General features: G+C 44.6%; 2 protein-coding genes across 5 annotated transcripts in view; both read right to left on the bottom strand.

Annotated features, from left to right (window-relative positions):
* The window catches only part of ints2 (integrator complex subunit 2), a 29675-nt gene extending 29334 nt beyond the window's left edge, over nt 1-341 (bottom strand). The window contains exon 1 of the mRNA XM_018755463.2: nt 5-341. The gene's annotated coding sequence lies outside the window, so the exon portion shown is untranslated. The remainder of the gene's footprint in view (nt 1-4) is intronic.
* Nucleotides 342-3810: 3469 nt separating this feature from the next.
* med13a (mediator complex subunit 13a) overlaps nt 3811-20571 on the bottom strand; it is a 48848-nt gene continuing 32087 nt past the window's right edge. Inside the window, exons 7-30 of one of the 4 annotated variants that reach the window (XM_029251141.1) lie at nt 20195-20360; nt 19816-19926; nt 17296-18006; nt 15428-15644; nt 15176-15248; nt 14812-14936; nt 14435-14525; nt 13567-13778; nt 12796-12998; nt 10828-11738; nt 10320-10487; nt 9940-10163; nt 9469-9658; nt 8700-9063; nt 8378-8594; nt 8064-8255; nt 7634-7857; nt 7297-7439; nt 6891-7049; nt 6420-6605; nt 5828-5979; nt 5361-5525; nt 4715-4815; nt 3811-4461 (exon numbers count right to left, since the gene is read on the bottom strand). In XM_029251141.1, the coding sequence (XP_029106974.1) occupies nt 4329-4461; nt 4715-4815; nt 5361-5525; nt 5828-5979; nt 6420-6605; nt 6891-7049; nt 7297-7439; nt 7634-7857; nt 8064-8255; nt 8378-8594; nt 8700-9063; nt 9469-9658; nt 9940-10163; nt 10320-10487; nt 10828-11738; nt 12796-12998; nt 13567-13778; nt 14435-14525; nt 14812-14936; nt 15176-15248; nt 15428-15644; nt 17296-18006; nt 19816-19926; nt 20195-20360 (5438 nt within the window). In that variant the 3' untranslated portion in view covers nt 3811-4328. The remainder of the gene's footprint in view (nt 4462-4714; nt 4816-5360; nt 5526-5827; nt 5980-6419; nt 6606-6890; nt 7050-7296; nt 7440-7633; nt 7858-8063; nt 8256-8377; nt 8595-8699; nt 9064-9468; nt 9659-9939; nt 10164-10319; nt 10488-10827; nt 11739-12795; nt 12999-13566; nt 13779-14434; nt 14526-14811; nt 14937-15175; nt 15249-15427; nt 15645-17295; nt 18007-19815; nt 19927-20194; nt 20361-20571) is intronic. The other 3 variants (XM_029251143.1, XM_029251142.1, XM_029251144.1) reach the window with 3 other exon arrangements.

Below are 20571 nucleotides of genomic sequence, written 5' to 3'. Positions count from 1 at the left end.
TTACCTTAGTTGTTAAAACTTTGGATAACGCCGAAGCGACGCTCCAGCCAGGCCTTCGGACTACCAGAAGCCTCGGTGTTTCCTGATCGGTGCTACACCACCGCACCGGCGAGCGCGATTCAGTAGAAGCGCACCTCGCGTTGCTCCGTCAGCATAATCATAATTGTTAAATTACCGCCCCTTATATTTAAACTGATATCCGTGCTGAGTCGTTGGGTAGAAACCTTGCAGAAAATACGCAGTTTACTTAATAAGAAAAAAGAAACACGTCGTTAAATAGCATGTGTGTAAAGAGACACAGACCTAAATATACAATGGTAGTAACTGGCAGCATCCGGGTGTAGATATGCGGAAGGTCTACGTAAAACACGTAGTCAGTTCGACCAGTAGAAGGCGTACAAATGGAAAACTACGCAAAATGAACCGGAGTAGAAAATGAACAACGGTAACTCAGGAATATGAAGTCAGTTTATTGTACATGTGATCAACAGAACATGTCCGTAGGTAGCTCGCTACCTGATAAAACATAATAATAATAACAATAGTGTACAATGGATGTTCAGGACCGCCCAAGTTCCATATGCTTCAAATAAAGAGAAACGGTGGAGAAGTTTATAAATAAATTTTATTCATCCAAAGTGCTTTAAAAAGAACCCTTTTTCATTAAGTCATGAAAATCCCTAACAACATTTTGTACAATTTTCAGCTTTCCGGCCTCTGATGCTCTGAAGTATCTTTTCATGAGAAAAGAAAGAAAAAAAAAAAACACACTGATGACAAGCATTTCACTGGTTGTTTTCTGAGATTAACCTATAGCTTATATCACCTCCAATTCTAGATCAGGTAAAGCACTAACAGTGGAGATGATTCATTCAGATTTCAGAAAAGTAAGAAGAGAAGACGAGAAATAACTGGGCCCAGGTAGTTCCCATCTCGAGGTGCCACTGAAACGACACACATGCTTGCTATCCCAAAACTGCAGGACTGTTCAAACGCTCCACACTAGCTTCTTATTTTTCAAATGCTCATATTCAAACAGCAAATACATGCAAATTCAGGGTGTTAACTTGGCAAGAGTTGTTCAGATTTGAATCAACAAATTTAAAACTAAAAAAAAAAAAAAACTGAAATGAAATGAATAAAAAAAATGGAAAAAAAAAAAGGTTTTGAATGACAGCACTTTTGTTTTTGAGCCATAAAATTTGTTCTGATTACTTGGACCCACTTAGCTTGTTTATATAGAGTCATCTTCTGGATCAATTTGAAAGTATCAAGACAACTCTCAAAACCTTTGTCAATATTCAACGGATACCTGCATTTTAAAGTGAGTAAAGCTGTCCCCTTTTATTCCTCAGATATTGTTTTACAAAATCAGAATATTGGAGGTCTTGTTAAAAACAATGCAAACAGCTGGTTTTCTGAAGAACATACTATAAAAAAACCTGAATATACCCTGAAACCTTCACACCAGCCACTCAGCTCAGCTTCTTTGATGTCCTTTGACTGCCTTACAGCAGGAATTGGCACAGAAAACATACACTCACTGTCTGAAACCACTTTTCTCGCAGGAAACTGGAACCTAACCCGGCAACACGGCACAAAGCTGGAGGGGACACACCCAGGATAGGTTGCCAGTCCACCACAAGGGACCCCAAAGAGGACTCGAATCCCAGATCCACCGGAGAGCAGGACCCGACCAAGCCCGCTGTGCCACCGTGCCCCCCATTGCACAGAAAACATGGAATTTTAATAATCTCAAAGGTCCTGTCCCACTTCAGTCATTTACCAACAGCTGACACACACAAAATAAGCTGATTTTCTACTCCAACGCTTTGTATTATTCAGCCACGGAGGCAGGGAATGTCATCATCTACACCAACATTATGACACATAACTTAGTTAAGCTTGAAATTCACACTCAAAATATTTTATGGTTTCATCCAATGTAGATAATACTGGGGACTTGGAAAACATTATACCAAGGCAGTAAATTTCCCTTGGGTTTAGTACAATGTAATGAGTTTGTAAGAATTGCTGGATTCGGACTGATCAAACACCTTTAATGAATATATTCTCATATGAAGTGGTATGGTTCATTCATTTCATACTATCAAGAATAATTAAAAAGATCCTTTTTGTATAAATGCAGCTCTTACAAGATTAAGCACATTGTACATAATCTGTATTTCAAAAGCCAGTCTCTGATGAGGTAAAGATAATTGGGAGTTCAGCTACAGTGAAGCATACATAAGGCAGAAAGCAATTTTAAAATGTATTATGAACAGAAAAGACAAAGCATTTTTAAATATAACTTCACTTTATATGAAACCTGTATTACGCACAAATCTCTGAGACTGCAGGTTATTAGACAGGACAGAAAACAGACCAGATACAAGATTTTAGAAAACTGCATCAAGGAAGTCAAAGTCTATCTTGATATGACAAATAAAGCCACATGGTGTCACAACTTAAATCGAATCTTGGTTTAATGCCATATTTTCTTCCAGTCTTGGCTTTGTACACCATCATCCTGTAAGTAGTTCTTAATTCCATGTGCACATTCTGGAAAAACATTAAAATCTACGAATCCAAAAAAAAAAAAAAAAAAAAAAAAATTGCCACTCTGCACAGCTTCAATACAGTAGAATGAAATAAAATTGACATTTCATATTTATATATGTATATATTTACACACAAATCCAGATGGCCAATTTGACCTTCATGTGAGAAGAAACTACTATTACTGACATACGGACTGAAACACTTGGGGAGGGGGGGGAATGTACTCAATTTTCAGTGTGGGAAAAGCATGAGGGAACAGGTAGTGTCTGAAATCAGCATACACGTTTTATTCCAACAGTGGAAGATCAACGGGAGGAGTATTTGAAAAGCCATTCATCTTTCTCTGTGCGCAAAACTGCATATCTCCACAGGCTGTAATTTACACCACACATTTACTTTGAAAGTAAAGAGCTGGTCTAAATGTAGCCGTGATTAATCGTGAAAAAGCCATCTTCCACACCTGTGCAGGTAAACCAGATTTAAAGAGAGGAGGTGGGTGGTGTAAGACGGGGGATGGGGGAGATGGTGTAGGTAGGGATGAGTGGGTCAGTAAAGACACACCTTTATCTGCTGGTCTGGCACTTGCCTCTCATTTCAGACAAAAGCATCAGCTGGAACAGGGAAGCAAACCTGAAGATCAACTACAGTGAGATGCATGCAGTTCACATTTTCAGTTTGTCAAAGTGCAGACTTCCGCTGATGTCCTTAGCCAGATTTCACAGAACAATCCCTCCCACCCACCCCCCCCCCAAGAAACACAAGAACAGGAAAATTGAGTTGAGGCTCTTTATTCCTAAAACAGGTGCTGCACCAAACTTAGTGGTACAGCATTTATATAGATTTTTTATATATATATATATTTTATTCATATATATATAGCGCCGTTTGGTTCGAGTCTAAATGTGTGGTATAAAATACTATATACGACAATGTACCTCTTATTTGAACACAGTGAACTTCATTGCTGTACAAGTACTCTGCAGCTACAGCTTAGCTGTAAGTCTCCCACACACAAAGGCATGGACATAAACCTCCAACCTACTTCATCTGTACATCATGACAAATACAAATCTGTCCCCTTTACAAAAAATAATACTCTAAAAGCAACCTACTGCAACTTTTTTTTATTTTTGTGGGTTTTTTAATTAAGACGATTACATATATTTTTGACCAACTTTTTTTAAAGCAGGAAGGCAATATAAACCTTCTATATTTTAATATATAAAAGAGGTTAAGAAATAAGACAAATTACACATTTAAAAACTTACAATAAATAAGATTGATGCAGGCTATTCATTTGGATAGCGTTTCATCCAAAGAGAGGAATTTCAGCTTTTTTTTTTTTTTTTTTTTTTTTTAGCAAAGTCAATTAGTTGGTTTTATCACTGATAGTCCCTTTTCTTGCAATACTTTACAGACATGTATCATGTGGACAGGGCCACTCCAGTGTTACCATTGCAAATACCATGGCTGTGGGGGTGGGGTGGAGGTTTCTCTGTTTCCTGATAGTGGCCTCATTCTTCTGCAGTGGTTTTCTCATTTCAGAGGCTGGACCAGCAACAGAAGCAGCATAACTTTCATGGTATTAGCTAATAGAAACACATGGTGCCCTGGTCCACTTGCATTGGGAGGGCTTCAGACTCCAAGTCCGGCACTATAGTTGGGTGACAGGTAGGTCCCTTTCAAGCGCTGTTACTCCTTCCACCTCCTACTCCTCTTCCTCACTGCTCCTGCACCACCTCCCCAGGCTGTTCCTATGCTGCCCATTACAGCATGTTCATTATGAAGTTGTACATCTGATTCAGCACCACAAAGTGAACGGGTAAACAGGACCGCCGGTCCTGCGTTGCTGGGTCACATGTTAGCCAGGAGAGGGCATTGTACTGCTCAAGAACAAATCTGTGGCGGGAAAGAACAAAAATAGGTCATCAAAAAGCTTTCCCCAACTCGAGTTGAATTCAGTCCACTCCATTTGGATGCCACACACAAAGAACACCTCCTTCTGAAGCATTAAGCTTGCGTGACATTTTTCAGTTCCAAAAAAATTGAGAACCATTTCATTCTATGCCAACATAAATTAAGCAGAATGGCAATCTAATTGTTCTGACACCATGTTAATGACATTTCTTCAGCTCCACACAAGGAACAGTACCTGAGCACATCAGAGGTCTGACTGGAGTCCAGGGGGTGGGAGTGTTTGCTGTGCAGCAGCTCATCTGATTGCACTGAGGACACATGGAGGTGCAAAGAAGCCTGCAAGGACAGGAGTTGGAGTGACTGTGGATGTTCACACACATTCAAACCCCATCACAACAAAGCATATAAATCTGAAACAAAGAGTAGACAGACTATGCAGGAAGCATAAGATCCAGAGTTACAGAAATATTCCTTAGGGGGCACATTAAGATTAACAACCCTTTGCTAAAACTCCTAATTTTATTTGAATGAGGAGCTGGATCCTCAGTTCTGTCAACAGTAGTAGCCCCCTGATCCAGTGTGCAAGTTGTCATTTTTTTTAATGCTGAAGAAAAAAGAACATCCCTGTTTTAAAATGAGGAACTTAAATCACTTGACTGGGTCAGGGACAATAAAATAATCATGATACCAGATGAGCGAATCCAGTGCATGGGTAGAGGAGTAACTGCCTATTACATTAAGGGGGGGGGAGAAGCGTGAGGGGTTCAAATTATTATGCTGAGATACTGCCAGAGGCTTGCTGTAACACTTCCCAAAATAGTGTGAAAGGAAGGAATAAACCACCTGTAGAGTTTTGTATGGAAATGAACAGAGGAACTCACCTTGAGGAAAAGAGGACACTGGTTCTGAGCTTGTGGACAGGCTGACCAGAACCAGTCAGGCAGTGGGCCAGCTTTAGCTGTGGACACAAAGTAGCCTAGAGCCAGGGGTTGCTGGAGAATGTTTGGAGTTTCATCATGAGATTCCATCCGGTCGGTGCTCTGTCCCTGAGAGGGAGACGTTCAGCATATGAGTGGCAATACACATGTGCACAATGCTACCATTCATAGTTTTGGCCAATCAAAGGTCACCTCAAAGGTACAGCACAGCACAAAACGATATATCGATAGACATATATACTTTATTGATTCCCAGGTGGAAATAAGTATCTATTCTCATGCTCTCTCCTGTTTAATATTCTCCACAAATTTTTTCTTTTAAAAGTACTGGAGTCAAGCAGGTCTGTGTGAGACACAGCATCAGAGAAGCTGCTGGTGAGTGAAGAACGTGTGCACTTGCTTTAGCCCACCTTGCTGCCATCTCCTCCTTGATGGTAGTGTGAGCCTGGTGAGTGAACTGGGGATGTGGTGGGGGAGGCTGGCAGGATGCTGATGATATCCGGGTCCACCAGGTCATTCTCCGTGTCCAGAAGCTCAAAGATTCCGATTGCATCTGAGCCATCTGAAAAACCAGGGCACAGGTTAGTAAAGAACATCTGGGCACAGAATGCAGGTGGTCCCTGATTTACGATGGCGTTACATTCCACGAAACGCATTGTAAGTTAAAAATATTATAAGTTGAAAATGTATTTAATACACCTAATACACACCTTTGCGTGACAGACTGGGAGATGCTGATTGCTGCCCAGCATTGCGAGAGAGAATCGCACCGCATATTGCTCGCCCGGGGGGGTGGGGGGGGGGGGGAATTCGAAGTACTGTTTCTACTGAATGTCTATCGCCAGCTCACCATCGTTAAGTCGGGGAGGGGGGGAAAAAAAAAAAAAAAAAAAAAAAAGCACAAGTCGAACCATTGTAAGTCGGGAACCACCTGTACTAATTTACACTTAGTTTGGCTGAGCACAACAGCAGTCAAAGAAGAATGGAGCTACGCCGACTCACCATTGATGGGGTTGAAAGCAATGTCAATGTTCTCCGTAGTATAGTTGGAGCTAGCGACCTGGACAAAGGCAGAGGTTGGGAACACCAAGATGTGCGTGCAGGAAGTGTCCTGGGGTGTGTTCAGCTGGGATGTTTGCATGTTTAGGGTGGTGCTGCGTCCAAACACTGAGCCCGTGGATACAGAATCTACAGGTGACAGCCCAAAGCAAAGAAATGTGTCAATGCAACCAGGACATTGCTCTAGGCTACATGGTCTGATATTCAAACTTGACATTGACCTTTTAAGAAATAAAATATCAAGGCAACAGTCTGGCAAACATAACTGTCATAAGATTTCATGTGTCTCTCAAATAGTTACTTCATATTATCTGATGGTTCAACTAAGCAGAAATATGTAATTATTGCCCTAAAATGCAGAGCAGAATTCACAAACAGTACTGCCATGCTACAGGGAAAAGAAAAGAACAGTACCTGGCATAATGACGAAGGAACCCTGTGGTTCCATAGCAACCAGGCAAGCACTGAGAATACTGGGAGTATCCGCAGCAGAAATGCCACACATTCTGCACATCTCCTTCAGGCGTCGGCTCAAGGACTGCAGGTTTCGTCTACTGAGGATGATACTCCAGTCTGAAACGAAGAGGGAACATCAGACAGAGGCACAGCTTCTACTCTCTGCCTTTCCTTCTCTACTTTTCAGTCTGGAAGCATTTAGACCAAGCAGTCAGTATCACACCTTGGCTTCCCAGAACGAACACCACGACTACCCTAAAAATGTGCTTCCAAAAGTCTGCCATTCTGTCATATGTGGAGCATTGCAGAAAGGCAAATTAACAAGCTAGACTGATTTTGTGAGACTGTGGACACTAGTACTTACCTCTCAGCTCCCCATGACCTATTCTGCCAAGGCGACCAATCACCACTCTCCAGGGTAGTGATGTCATCTGCACCAGTCCAAGACACCACTCCCACAGCTTCTGGAGACCAAGTCTCCTGGCTGAGCCCTTTTTCCTTCGGGCCCTAACACACCAAGTGAAACGGCCGTTAATAATGCTGCGGCCAAAAAAAAAAAAGAAAATTCTCACCACAATAACTGGCAGCTATTCCATTCAGAGAAACAGGGCATGATTGTTTTTGCTCCTGGTTAGGTATTCATCTCCTCTGAAAACTAATAAGAAGTGGTAATTATGAAAGTATTAAACTTTGTTGATCACCTGTTGGGTACATCAATGCTGATGATGCACGTCTCCAGTAGCTCCCCATAAAGGTCTGTGCAGGTGGCCAGCAGCCAGCGCTGGTCATGCGAAAGGCAGTAGCCTACAAAGAGAACATTGTATTTTTGCGATGCCTCGCCAAACGTCTCCCCAAGTTCTGTCTGTTTATCCTTCACCGGGGCCAAGATGAAGGGTGGTGTGTAAAGCCGCAGACACTCTGGCCTCTGTCAAGGAGAAAAGGGGAAAGGGTCAAAGGTTATGCTCTGGCTTGCACAGGTTCACTGCTCTGAAACAATATGCCTATGACACCTGAATACTGGAAGATAAACCAAGCTTTTGCCAAAATAAGGCAAGGTATAACCAAAAGTCACCCAACCAGATAACTGCTTGAAAAGTGGAAAGACTCTTGCATCTTGCTTTTTACATCTACCTCTGGGCTCTTGAGGGCAGTGTCCAGGGCCAGGCCTGGCCCAAAGCCAGTCAGGGTTTTGACGTTGGTAGAACTAGGCATCGGCCGTCGGCACTGAGAGAAAACTGAGAAGGCCAGTGACTTAAGGTGCTGGGCATACATGTGTCGCTCCTCACTCTGCACCGGCTGAAGAAGATACTGGCAGGGGATGATCTGGAAAGAAGAATGAGATTTGTATCAGAATGTAACAAAGAAAGGACAGTTAATTATGGAACACAAAAACTCCACAGCAGAACATGGAAGGCAGGTGTGAAGTGGAGGAACAGACTGGTTACCTGCACGGATACAGCATTCCTGATGTGTGTAGGAAGGAACTGGAGCATCTCCAGGTAGCAGCGCAGGAGGCCTGCCGTCCACACGTTGGAGCGTGGTATCCCTTCTGCCTCTTCATAGCTGAACGGGTCCACGATATACACAACAATAGCAGGCGGGTAGGTGACAGCGTGTGACTCACCATCTGTGGGCACACCGACCTTCTCCCGCTCCATGGTGCTGAAAGAGAGGCTTGGTCAAGGAACCATTGCAGGATGAGGGGTAACATGCAACAAGGGTCTTTGATTTGCTAGTAGCTAGTAAAGAGCTGAAGAGCAAGCATACCTTTCGGGTGGTTCCGTGGCCCCTTGTATTGGGTTGGCACAGGACACACTGTCCCCAGAGGGGCCAGTGCTAGCCTGCCCACCCAGAGCGCCCATGTTCCCGAAGGGTGGGAAGGAGCTGGGTTTAGCTGACTGCATGCTGCTACCCATGCCTGCAGGGCCTGAAGAGGATGTGCTGCCGACCGCAGAAGCACTGCTACTGGCGAGTGACGAGCCCCCGTGTGTGCTGGTGCAGGTGCTTTGGGTTCCAGCGGAGGAGGTGGTGGAGGGGTTGGCTGGCTGTGTAGATGAGGGCTGGGGCAGGGGAGGAGGTGTTGGCTGAGCAAGAAGGGAGCTGTCCAGAGAAAGACCAGCAAGGTATGGTGCTAGAGAAAGGGAAATGAATTTAAATAAAAAAAAAAAAAAAAAGTGTCAGTGATGTCCATTAGTTTTAGACAAGAACATTTGTAGGTTCATACAATGAAAACAAGCCATAAATCAGGACCCAATTTATCAGGTGTTGCTCAGTTTGTTTTTTTAAAAAAAAAAGAAAAACACCCTTAAAAGTACTAATTGGATGCCTAAGAAGAAAAACTCTAAATGATCTGTCAATGACTAATGTGTGTCATACTGAAAAAAACTGAGCACTGTAATTAAGCCCAATTATTTAGTTTTAAAAAATGAAGTTTATTCATTTTACTTTGAGTCACCAGCTCAAACTAATACAACAAATGTCTGATAGTTCCAAGTAAATAGTTATAAACAACCCCTGAAGAACAGGGCTGACATACCAAGGTCATGTCGGCATACTTGGGCATAAAGTTTTAGTTTGGCAAAGTAGTCACTGGGACCGCTGGCTGCTTTGATAAACCAGTCGCTCACGGGCCGCTCAGACAGCTTCTTGGCTGCAGTATTGCCAACGCGCACAATGCCATCAGCGTGCACTTTGGAGAGGGGCCGGTGCTGGCCAAGGCGGCACGACTGAGTGGGTTGGGGCAGAGATTTAATTAAGACACAGCATCTTTAACAACTCATCAGATCTTTCATTTAAAAAGTAGTTTGTAACTATACTACTTCAGATTGAGAACAATTAACCTAACAGAAGGGGGGGAGAGGAGTGAGAGGGGAAACAGCACATGAAAGGAAATGTCAAAAGTCTGACAAAATCAGGTGAAGTTAGTGCACAGCAGCAGTTTTTGCTGGGGGGGGGGGGGGTAATAAAACGGGAAACAAGTGAGGGACCGCTTTGTCAAAGGTCTCACCTCATAAACCGCAGTCAGGTCCCTGAAAAAGTTTCTTGCACCATTAAGCAATGCATCATTCTCAGGGCACAGCACCAGGTAGCCCACATCACGCTGGGAGCCAAAGGGATCCAGCAGCAGCTTCTCCCAGTAGGGCAGGCTGAAGGGTGACAGCACCACAAAGTCGTATTCGTAGCCTACCAAAAACGTAGGGATGGGTAGTGGCTCTGGGGACTCATCAGTGCCTGGAGAAAGGGAGAGAGAGAATTTCCATCACAGGCCATCCTAACACAGCCCCAAAGAAAGGATTGGGGGAGCTCTTCCAGTCATAACCAAATCTGACTATGGGGCACTGGACAGCAGTCTGTATGGCATTGAGTGGGTCAATGCATGCCACATACCATAGGACCCGCGGCCAGCCATTTTATGGAACTGCTGCCAGGTGAGGGGACCCTGGACACCCCAGGAACGAACTGTCCTCTTCTTCTGGATGGCATCCTGAAGCACAGGCTGCAGTGACATTAATACCCGCAGAACATCCTGCGAGCACAGCGTGCTGACATCCACTGCTGAGGGGGGCAGACACACATGCAGAAAAACATCCTTAAGACTGGGTTCAAGATTTACATTTACATTTATTAATTTAGCAGACGCTTTTGTCCAAAGCGATGTACATCTCAGCAAAAGTACCATTTATGCATTACATTAAGAGAAAGAGACACAGCTGCAGACATGTGACTCAAGTAAACCTAGTTTGTTGCCTACCACTTGCTGCACCGAGGTTCATTGAAATCAACAACATAACTACTTTAAACAACCATTTAGCAACTAGATGAACTGCAGCAAGTCACATTAAGCAGGGATATGGCAGCTGCCTAAAAATCCAAGAAGAACACTGGGGAGCCTCACCATTGCGCTTGGCCCAGTGGTGCAGACAGGTGCTCTTCACAAGTGCCTCGTCCACCTTTCCCCCTGACATGTTGTCCATGAACTGACGGCCATGCTCCAGAGCCAGATAGCAGTCACCACAGTAGTCCCTCTCTTCAACACGCTGGCCTGCCCAGGGGGGCACCACTGACCCCTCAGCCTCCAGAACAGAGAGGGGTGAAAAAGGACTGCTGCACTGTTCCTGCAGCAGGAGGAGAAGCTCATCGGGAACACGGTCCCTGGGGCTGCCCAGCCACTCTGGGCAGGTGCTCCCATTGCGTAAGGCCTCAAAGCGGCGCTCAATCTCGCGACCAGCATCTGAACCCCGGCCTACAATGTCCAGCTCATCCTCTAGAAAGAGGCCAGACCCACTGCCGTAACGGCGATTCACCACAGCACTGAAGCCACAGGTGCAGGAGTACTGCACCTCACAGTTAGGGTCACTGATGTAGACTCCCACGTCGGCACCCTTGATGTTCATATTGCAGACACAGACACAACAGCTGTCGAAGTTGCAGTCCTTGAAGAGGTTCATGACTGACTCAGACAAGATAAGGGTAACATAAAGGCTGTGGGCCTCGGGCACAGAGGGCACAGTAGCTGGTTCCACAGAGTTGAGTGGCCGGCAAGTGGAGGGTGTGGAGGCAGGTGAGTACAGATCTGAGTTTTCATACTTGAGGGAGCCCTGCACACTTGAGGGACCCCGTGGGGTGCGTGGGGTGCGTGGCGTACGGGGGGTGGGAGCTGAAAAGCGGGGTGTGGCTGGCGATGGAAGGATGCCGGGGCCACTGTTACTGGGGGGTGCGCTGTTGGACATGAAGGGTGTGTGGGTTTGAGGTGTGTAGGTCTGGGTGTAATCCTGGTCCAGGGCACTTCCCACACTTGGGATATTGCTGTGGGGTGGAGGAGAGGACACACATTTGTTAAAGGGAAATGCTCCACCTGTGAGCTGTCAGCAGGGATCTGAAAAGTGTTCCTCCTCACAAATCCAGAACATCCTAAGCCCTGGGGCAAATGCATCCTCCACAATGTTTTATGGTACACTTCTTCAAATTAAAACAGATATCAGAACAAGACAGACTGCATGGAAGGAACAAGTAAAGCTTTATTCTCACCAGTTTAATAGCATGGCTTATAAAAGTATCCAGGCAAACTTAATGGTATTCCTGCAACCATTTTACAGCCTGTGAGTTTACTGCCAGGTTTACCAGGTTGAAATGTGCTTGCCAGGATAAAAACTTTCCTCTAAATTCATGGTAAAATTACAATAAAAGCTTTGTCTTTTTCCTACATACTTGTTCTGATTTACAGGGGGGAAAAAAAACCAGTGTAACTAACTTCAGCACAGACCACCAGCATGCAATTAACCACAAATGACATTCACACAGGGGAGAGGAAGTGCCTGCATCTGAAAGTTTCTCCTTTACATACACCACAAACTGCAACAACATGTAAATATTTCATAAAGTCACATCTCCTAAACAGCTAAAAGGACATCTGGGTGAGCTGGTGTTTTGAAAGTAAAATAACGGCCGATGACAACCTGAAACCCTTCCGATGGTTTCTGCCATGCAAGCTATTTAACGCACAACCAGAGAAGTGAGGAAAACCACAAGGGTTGTGATGGCAAAAAAGCCTAAACTACATCCCCTCTTGGCACTGATACTGAAAATGTTCAAGGGAAGAACTTCAGCTAGTCCAGCTAACTTTAAGACAAAGGCTTCTGCAGCACAGAAAGTGTGGTAGAGGACACAGACTTCAAAGACACAAAAGGTAGCTGATTTAGTCCCCACATGAGAACAACGGACCCTAACATTATATTCTTAAAGCATGAAACCTGCACACATACAAACTATATACCAATCAATTAGGTCTTGTTCTACAGGAATATGGTGGAAAAAAACAATATCACTATTTACACCAATACCCATGAAGAGGAGGAGCATTCACCTGTCTTTGTTGAGGAAGGCCATGCCTGGCATGGGGTTGAGCAGCTCCAGTTTGCCTGCACAGCTCCAGCTGGGGCGGTAGACACACTCCTCGGGTAGCTTGATTGGTGGCAGGCACTGGCTGGGCAGTGTCTTCAATGGGGCGAACATAGAGCATCCCAGGAAAGGCTGGCAGACCTCAGGCTTGTACACAAATGAGAAGTCCTGTGGATAAGGGGAAAGGCTATCAGTGCCATTTATACAAACGGTCACTTTCCACTGACAGGAATTTGCTTTTCCAGGAACCGAACACCTTAATGCAAGCCATTAGGAGCACTGTAAAGTGCCCCAAGTTAAAAATCACTGTGTGAAATAAGTAGTTTAGAGACTAACAGACCACCAAGAGGACTGGCTTGAACATGTAGCCACTGGCAGACAACCACTTCATTACTGCTTTTGTACTTGGGGGCAGTCACATGTTTAATATGATGTAGAGATCAGCATTTTAAGATTAAGAACCAAATATCTGAAGCCTGGGGAAATGGTATTAATCTCCCATTGCAGTCTCCTGTACAGTTATAGTAAATAAGCACACAGAAAAGAGATGGTAATGGGCATCTTCATGACCTGTGGGAAATCAAAATTAGTCCTGTTTAAACTGCTGTCCACTCAGTGTGCAACATGTAAGGTCAAGGTAAAACAGACTGCTAGGGGAACATTTTCAGGGACACAGAAAAGCAGTAGGAGGATGCCTCTAATACTCCACCAAGCCTGGGTCAGAGATGGAGCGAACCTTGATCTCAGACGGCTTTGGGCTGCAGAAGCTCTCCTCCACCTCAATCCTGAACTGGCCACTGAGTGAGGTGGTCCCATCCAATGCAGTCATGCCAGCCCCAGTATCCATACTGCCATATTCTTTACTTCCTGTGTTCATAGGCGAGTACCCCATGATGTGCTGTTCAAGGGAGGGGGGTGTAGGGAACATCTGGTGGAGGTCTGCAGAGCCTGGAAAACAAAAAAGGAATTTTTATGAAAAAGTCAACTTTTCAAGAAGTGGACTCAGTTTTGGGATTATTCCAGGTATACCACCTAAAAAAGCCAGCAAACTACACTTTAAAACCTTGCTCTATAGTCCAGGTTCATCACTTCAACAGAGACAAGTGTTAGACAAGTGACTACACTTTCCACTTTGAGCGTGAAATTCTACAGAGATGTGTCACTGGGGTTAATTGTCCTTTCAAACTCATTAAGTATCTGAGAAGTAGCTTTCATTCAGTATATAAAAAGTGCTCCTGAATTCATGCAGCTAAACTATCTCCTATACTTGAACATCTGTTTCAGTTTTCAGGTGTTAACCACCAACTGTCTCCATAACTTCCTGTGACAGAAAGCTTTGGCCCAATTTTAAGAATTTCTAAACTCCTCCACTAGATGGCAGTCCACAAAGAATTTTGACAGGTAATAAATAAGCAGAGTGGCATTTCACACATGGGAACAGCAGACCACTGTAAAAGCCACTGAGGAGCAAATGGCATTTTTGTACCTCATTAATCCACTGAGTTTCAGCGAAGCACATCAGAGCATTTTGGAAGAAAGTTCCAAACAATGGACAAGAAATGATGGCCAATGTGTCCTGGACACAATGTAATCTACAGTCTTACTTATGCAGGACAGCGGGTCAAGTGTCGTGGGTTTCGATTCCTTATTGCCGAATTTTTCATCCGTCCCACTGACAACTCGCCTGGAGCCAGGCTGTGAGAAGAAAAATTAAGAACAAAAAAGGAAGTTCAGTAACAATCCAAAATCCCAAAGGTCATTAAAACATTTGGAAATGGCTCCCTGAAACCAATTCTACAGCACAACAGGGATTACTGAAGTCCTTTCAGAAGCTTCTTGTTAGTCCACATGAAAGTTTTACTTTTAACACTTATGGAAAACTCAACCATCTTCCAATACATGTACACGCAGACAGGGCCAGGACCAGGGTCTGTCTTAGTTAATGTGATATCTGTTCATGACAACCATCAGACCCACTGACCACAAGCTCGTCCTCATCAGAGTTGAAGAGGTTGTCCAGGTCATTGATGGAGACAGCAAGGTCAGTCTCATTCATCAGGCTGGTGGAGGCAGTGCGATTGTGGGCTGCTGTGTGCTGGGCATCTGCTGAGGGGATTTACATAGCAGGACATGTAATGGTCAGGATAAATAGCAGTGTGTGAAATAAACACTACCAGGTCAGGAGATGAGCACAAAAAGCCTGAACATGACAGCTCATGCTGCTCCAAAGTGCCAGTGGTTTTCATGCCTGTGATGTGATTATTCAGGTGAAGTATCGTGAACTACTAACGGATTGTATCACAACCTACAAGGTGAGGGTGAGGCTCTAAAGCAGCAACCATTACCTGACTTGCCAGAAGGGCTGAAAAGTGACATGGCATCCTCACAATCTGCAGCACCAGCATTGGAATCATCCCCCTGCCACCAGAGAAAGGGAGGGAGGAAGAGTGTATTGTCTGTTACGCACCTTCTCTAAAATAGATTCAGGTTGTAAAGACAGATGTGGGAAAACCCATAAAATAAAGACAACTAGAAACTAAACATGAAGATGGAGAATTCACACAACAAAGAAAATTGAGGGAAGACAGTCTACTAACCTTGTGTTTCTTTCCAGCCTCCCTCTCACCACCCTGCTTGTCCTTCTTTTCTGGGAACAAAAACTCCACATCTCCATCCACAAATGCATAGGGGTCCACCTCAGGCTCATGCTCACTGTCACCAATGGCAGCTGTCAGGTGCTGGTTCCGTCTCTGCAGGTAGGTCTGTACCAGTTCCTCTGACACTTTCAAGGGTTTTGTGGAGGCAGCCAGAAGCCTAAGATGTCACAACAGTATCCATAAGGTCTTAAACTTGGACAGGATCCAAGGTATTACTCATTCAGTTCAAAGAGATTAATACACATAGTTAAAATGCAAACATATAGACTGCCTGAGGACATCCTGGGGGCAACAGGCAGCATAGTGGTTGGAGCTGTCACCTCTCACTGAAAGGACCCAGGTTCAATTCCCACCTCCCACTGTAGTACCATTGAGCAGTTTCTTACTGTTGATTGCTCCAGTAAAAATTACACAGCTGTACAAATGGGTACATAGTGCTACGTTATTTACTATTCAATCCATATGCTGCAAGTCACTTTTAAGAGAAGTGTCAGCTAAACGAAAAAATAATAAAATCCTAAGAGCTAAAGAACAGATTAGATACAGCACCAGTGTGACAAAAGATGCCTAGACAGCCAAAGAGTACTTCTGATCTGGATCAGCTGCAACAGAGATATGCAAACTTGAAACTGACCTGGAAACAACTTGAAGGGATGTATGTGCCCAAATCCCCCATTAACTCCCCCACACACGCGCACACGCACACACACAAAAGAAATTCATGTTCCCCCAGGCAAGGGACAGATAGTGAATACTGAACCAAGAACATACTTAATGTCCAACAGGGCAGGAGGTCCATCTTCTGAAGTACAGATAAAATACTGAGCTCCACATAAGAGTCTTGATTACTGACCATCAAAATATGCTGTCAAATTCAGACAGGATCACAGTCTTACTTCAGCAGTACATTTAATGAATTTTCTCTGTGGAAATTTGACTACAACTACACATGGTAAACCTTCTCACAACAACTATGGTAAGCAATGACAATGCAGTAGCCATTATTTTCATTTCTGTATCAGTATTGCACAGTGATGACAGAAGTTTGCAGTAATCCAGTGGGGAATGGTAACACCAGCCTTTAGAAAACTTACAAAATGTTACGTACCCTATCTCCAAACACACGCATGTGCGCGTGAGGGAGAGAAGGACAGCTAATATTTTAAAATAGTACTAAACAATGGTTTCTGCTTATGAGCAAATACTGTGAGAGGCATGCTAGCAGTGGCAGCATTGTGACACTCTCCAGTGAAGCAGTGGGGTACTGTGGCCCTGTCCAGAGATTACTGGGCATTCAGGGCTGCAGCAAAAGGATTACACGTACAGGAACAGTCGAGAACTGGCCTGCAATTACATAATCATTCAATAATTCCCATCAGGAAAGACATGCTCTCATTTTAGACCCTACCTTTACAGCTGCTTTAATGGCTGCTGCTTACATTAATTGCACTATCCTCTCTTTCCACAGGGGCATCCACTGCTTTATCTAATCAAGATTCTGGAACCAAAAGTGAATAGCATTCCAGCTTGCCACAGTGTTCAGCACAAATATGAGAATGCATGATGTCAAAAGGTTACATAGCAAGTGATTAATGTAGTACAGCTGCGTAGCGTGGCAGGGAACATTCTCAGCTGTGAGCACAGACAGGCTCTGAGAACCTGCTTGGAACAGCATACAGCTTTGAGAAAAGGTTAGAGGTCCCTGTCCGTCCACCCCCACCCCAAAAAAAAAAAAAAAAAAAAAAATCCTGTGACTGGCACCACGGTGACAATCGTCTCATTCTCCTAGGCATTGGCACCACACTCACTCTGTGACTGACACGATGCCATCATGTCCCCCAAGGTATTCATCTCTCAGCTTGTCGCCAGGAAGCTGCGGTGTGGGGAAGTCTGCCTCTTTCCTGCGCGGCAGGTTGAAGAACTTCCAGGGCATGTGTGCAGCATCATCTTCCAGGCTGACAGCAGTCCCCACATAGACAATGGGCTCCAGTGCTTCTGTAAAGGCAGCATGGAAGGGATGGGCGAGGCTGTCCAGGCGAGGGTCTTCGGTCCCCTTCTGTGCCACCAGGCAGGGTTCAGCCACAGCCTGGTAGAAGTGCTGCCCATGAGGGGTGTGGGGGTTCTTCATAGATTCGCCTGCCTCCTCCCCCCTCTCACACGGGTGAGGGCTGAGCGGTGGAGGCTGTGGAGAGCCCACCATTTCTGGTGGTGTGCTGTGCAGCTGGAGACCTCTGGTGCCAGTGGTGGAAGCCACCATATCAGCATGACGCAGGCCCGAAAAACGGCTTGTTTCCTGAGGCCTCATGACCAGGCGCTGGGCAGCTGCAGCATCAGGTTCCAGTGGCATGTCTTCGTTTGTAGCGCTGCGGTGATGGAATGGTGTCTGCGGCCTCTTCTGCTGCTTCTCAGTCTTTTCAGGCTTCTCTGCAGTCTTGTGCTTGGGGGGCAGCTGAGGGGGCTGGCTGGCCAACTGGGACTGTCCCGAAACACTGCCAGCACGCTGCTTCAGGTTTTTGTGCCTAGTGTGGCCAGGGTGGAATGAGAACAATTAACTCATTAAAAAAGTAAAATGTTTAATGAACAGATCATTTGTTTGAGCTGTCACTCATTTCTAAAGCTTAACAAATCATGCTTCAAAAAAAAAAAAAAAAAAAAAGTAGCTAATGTATGTTTATACAACTCATTTATTTCAATGAGTCCACTGAATATGATAAATTGGGTGTATTAACTAGTAATGATTGAGTGAGGCTTCATGAACCATTTAATTGGAGCGATGAAACTATCAACGGCTCATTGATTACAACCAATCAAAGTTTTTAAAAGTAGAGCAAGGTTTCCACCGGCTCAAGGAAGACATTGATTCATATCACCACCTATTAAGCAGTAAGAAAACCAATCTCTGCCAGTCACTCATTACCTGATTCCTACCATGCTTTTTACAACAGTAGTTGACAGTTTTAAATGGCATGAATGACACGAACCCCGGTACATTTACGACACCCTTTAGTAAATGATCCATTTAGTAAATTAAACTGCCTCTGGTGTACAAACAGCTGATTCAACAGGTTGACACACAACTGCATATGTTTTGTTTTCTTTCATTTTTCTTTATCATGGTCATAATCAGCTGAAAGCCACATCTACATAGAGACGAACATGTAAATGATCTCCACATTGGTCACCGTTAAAAGGACCCCAAGGCAAACCCACAGTTGAGATGGTGGTGGCTACACTGAACACATTTCATTAGTACAAAAACACTTTGTGACTGGAGGAGCATTGCTCTTCTTCTAACAGTTCAAGTTTTGCTTTACAGGGACAGTAATAGTGTCCCTTTCCATCAGACTGCTTTCCTAGGTTCCAGGCAGCGTGAATTGTCAGTCAGATGCACAGACCAAGAAGGTTCAGGTTCCATTCCCGGGCCAAGTACGTGACCTTAACAGCGAAGCCCTCTTTTGCAGGAGGCTTGCAGCATCTGTAACTACTTCAGGATGTTAGAAAGGAAGTAATCAGCCTGTTAACTGCTGCAGAGAGAATGAGGGTGAGTGTGGGGAGAGCACAAAGAGGCTTGGCCAGAGGAAAGTATAGCAGCCCATGCCCATACATCTCTAAAGCCAGGAGAGTATTAACATGACGCAAAGGCCACCGGCTCTACACATTTCCTTAGTATCTTAACTAGGCTCTTTAAAGACAAAAGCTGGATATGGCAGGAGTCAGTCATTCAGATGATCGTCTCCCCATCAACAGCTCGGTTAAAACTCAGCTGGCAAGCACGGTTCTTCTCCAGTTGCAGCAGAAACTGCAAGGCTTCTGGACAAATAATGAGGTACTGCATGCCCATAAAATTATGCTACATATGCTACATATAAAAGTGCATGCACCCCTTCTCAAAGCACCCCTTCTTGCCCATCCTCCAGCCTTTCTGACAGCTCCAGACTGGAGACATTGAGTAATTGCCAGCTACTAGACTGCATTGCTGAACATAACCTTATTTTATTTGTGTTGAGTTGGCAGAACCTACCCAGTAGAGCTTCATTTTTACCAGTAGTAATGTTGTAACATGATGCATTTCTACAGATCACCTGTTGGTGAAAAATAGAAAGGAACCAAAGAGCTGCAGATAACCAGGTGAGATTACGCATTTCAATTATGAATTGAAATGACTCATTTAGACCCAAAACATTGTTGATCCTAATGCACAGTGTTTACACAGGGGGGAGGAAAAAACAAGGTACACTTACAATTCAAAGGTTCAGCTTTCACCACTTGCTCACAGGAAAGTTCCCAACATCGCAGCACACAAAATCATTAAGAGCCAAAGGCCTCACCTTGAGCAGGTGCAGCTGGACCTTTGAATGGGTTCCACAAAATCCCAGGTCCCAACTTTCTCCACCAGCTCTTCATCACAGGGTCCATTGGTGGTCGCTGAGAATTTCCGCCTGGCAGAAAAGCAGGAGCCACCCAGAATTCATTAACCTGACAGACCTAATTATTTTCTTTACATGTGTTTAGCACAATTTCTAACTTAGCATGATAGTAAATACATTACATTCTGTAAATTTTCTCAAGACAAAGAAAAAATAAATAAGGGGACCAACTGGAAAATACTCATAGTGGGCAGCACTTGTATGTCTTTATTAAGCTGTGTCCTTAAATCACTATGATAAACAGTACGAATGGAGTGGAGGGTCCTGCCCTCCCACATACTTGTTCTGAGCTCGGTTGATATTGCACTCCTGCCACACCCGCTCCACCACCTGGCTGGCCAGCTTGCGAGGGATCCGGCCTCCATGGTGGTTGGTGCTGTCTACACTGAAGCCGTCCGACGACAAGGAAAGCTTTACACACTTCTGTGATGACTGGGAGTCAGCTGCTGATAGGGTTGGTCAGAAGATGCAGAAAGAAATATGATGAACAACTCTATTCCAGGCATGAAGACACCCTCGTATACAACCTTTAAATAGTCATCCTTCTGCTTTCTTGGTCACAAATTAGGACCACCATTAGGATTTCAGAAGGCTCACTGGCCTGCCCGTATACTCACACCAACCATCTTTTTGGTGCGTCTCTCAGACAGAGACAAA

Source organism: Scleropages formosus, chromosome 4 (assembly GCF_900964775.1).
Source record: "Scleropages formosus chromosome 4, fSclFor1.1, whole genome shotgun sequence".
Lineage (NCBI taxonomy): Eukaryota > Metazoa > Chordata > Actinopteri > Osteoglossiformes > Osteoglossidae > Scleropages > Scleropages formosus.
This window is presented reverse-complemented; position numbering and strand designations above follow the sequence as displayed.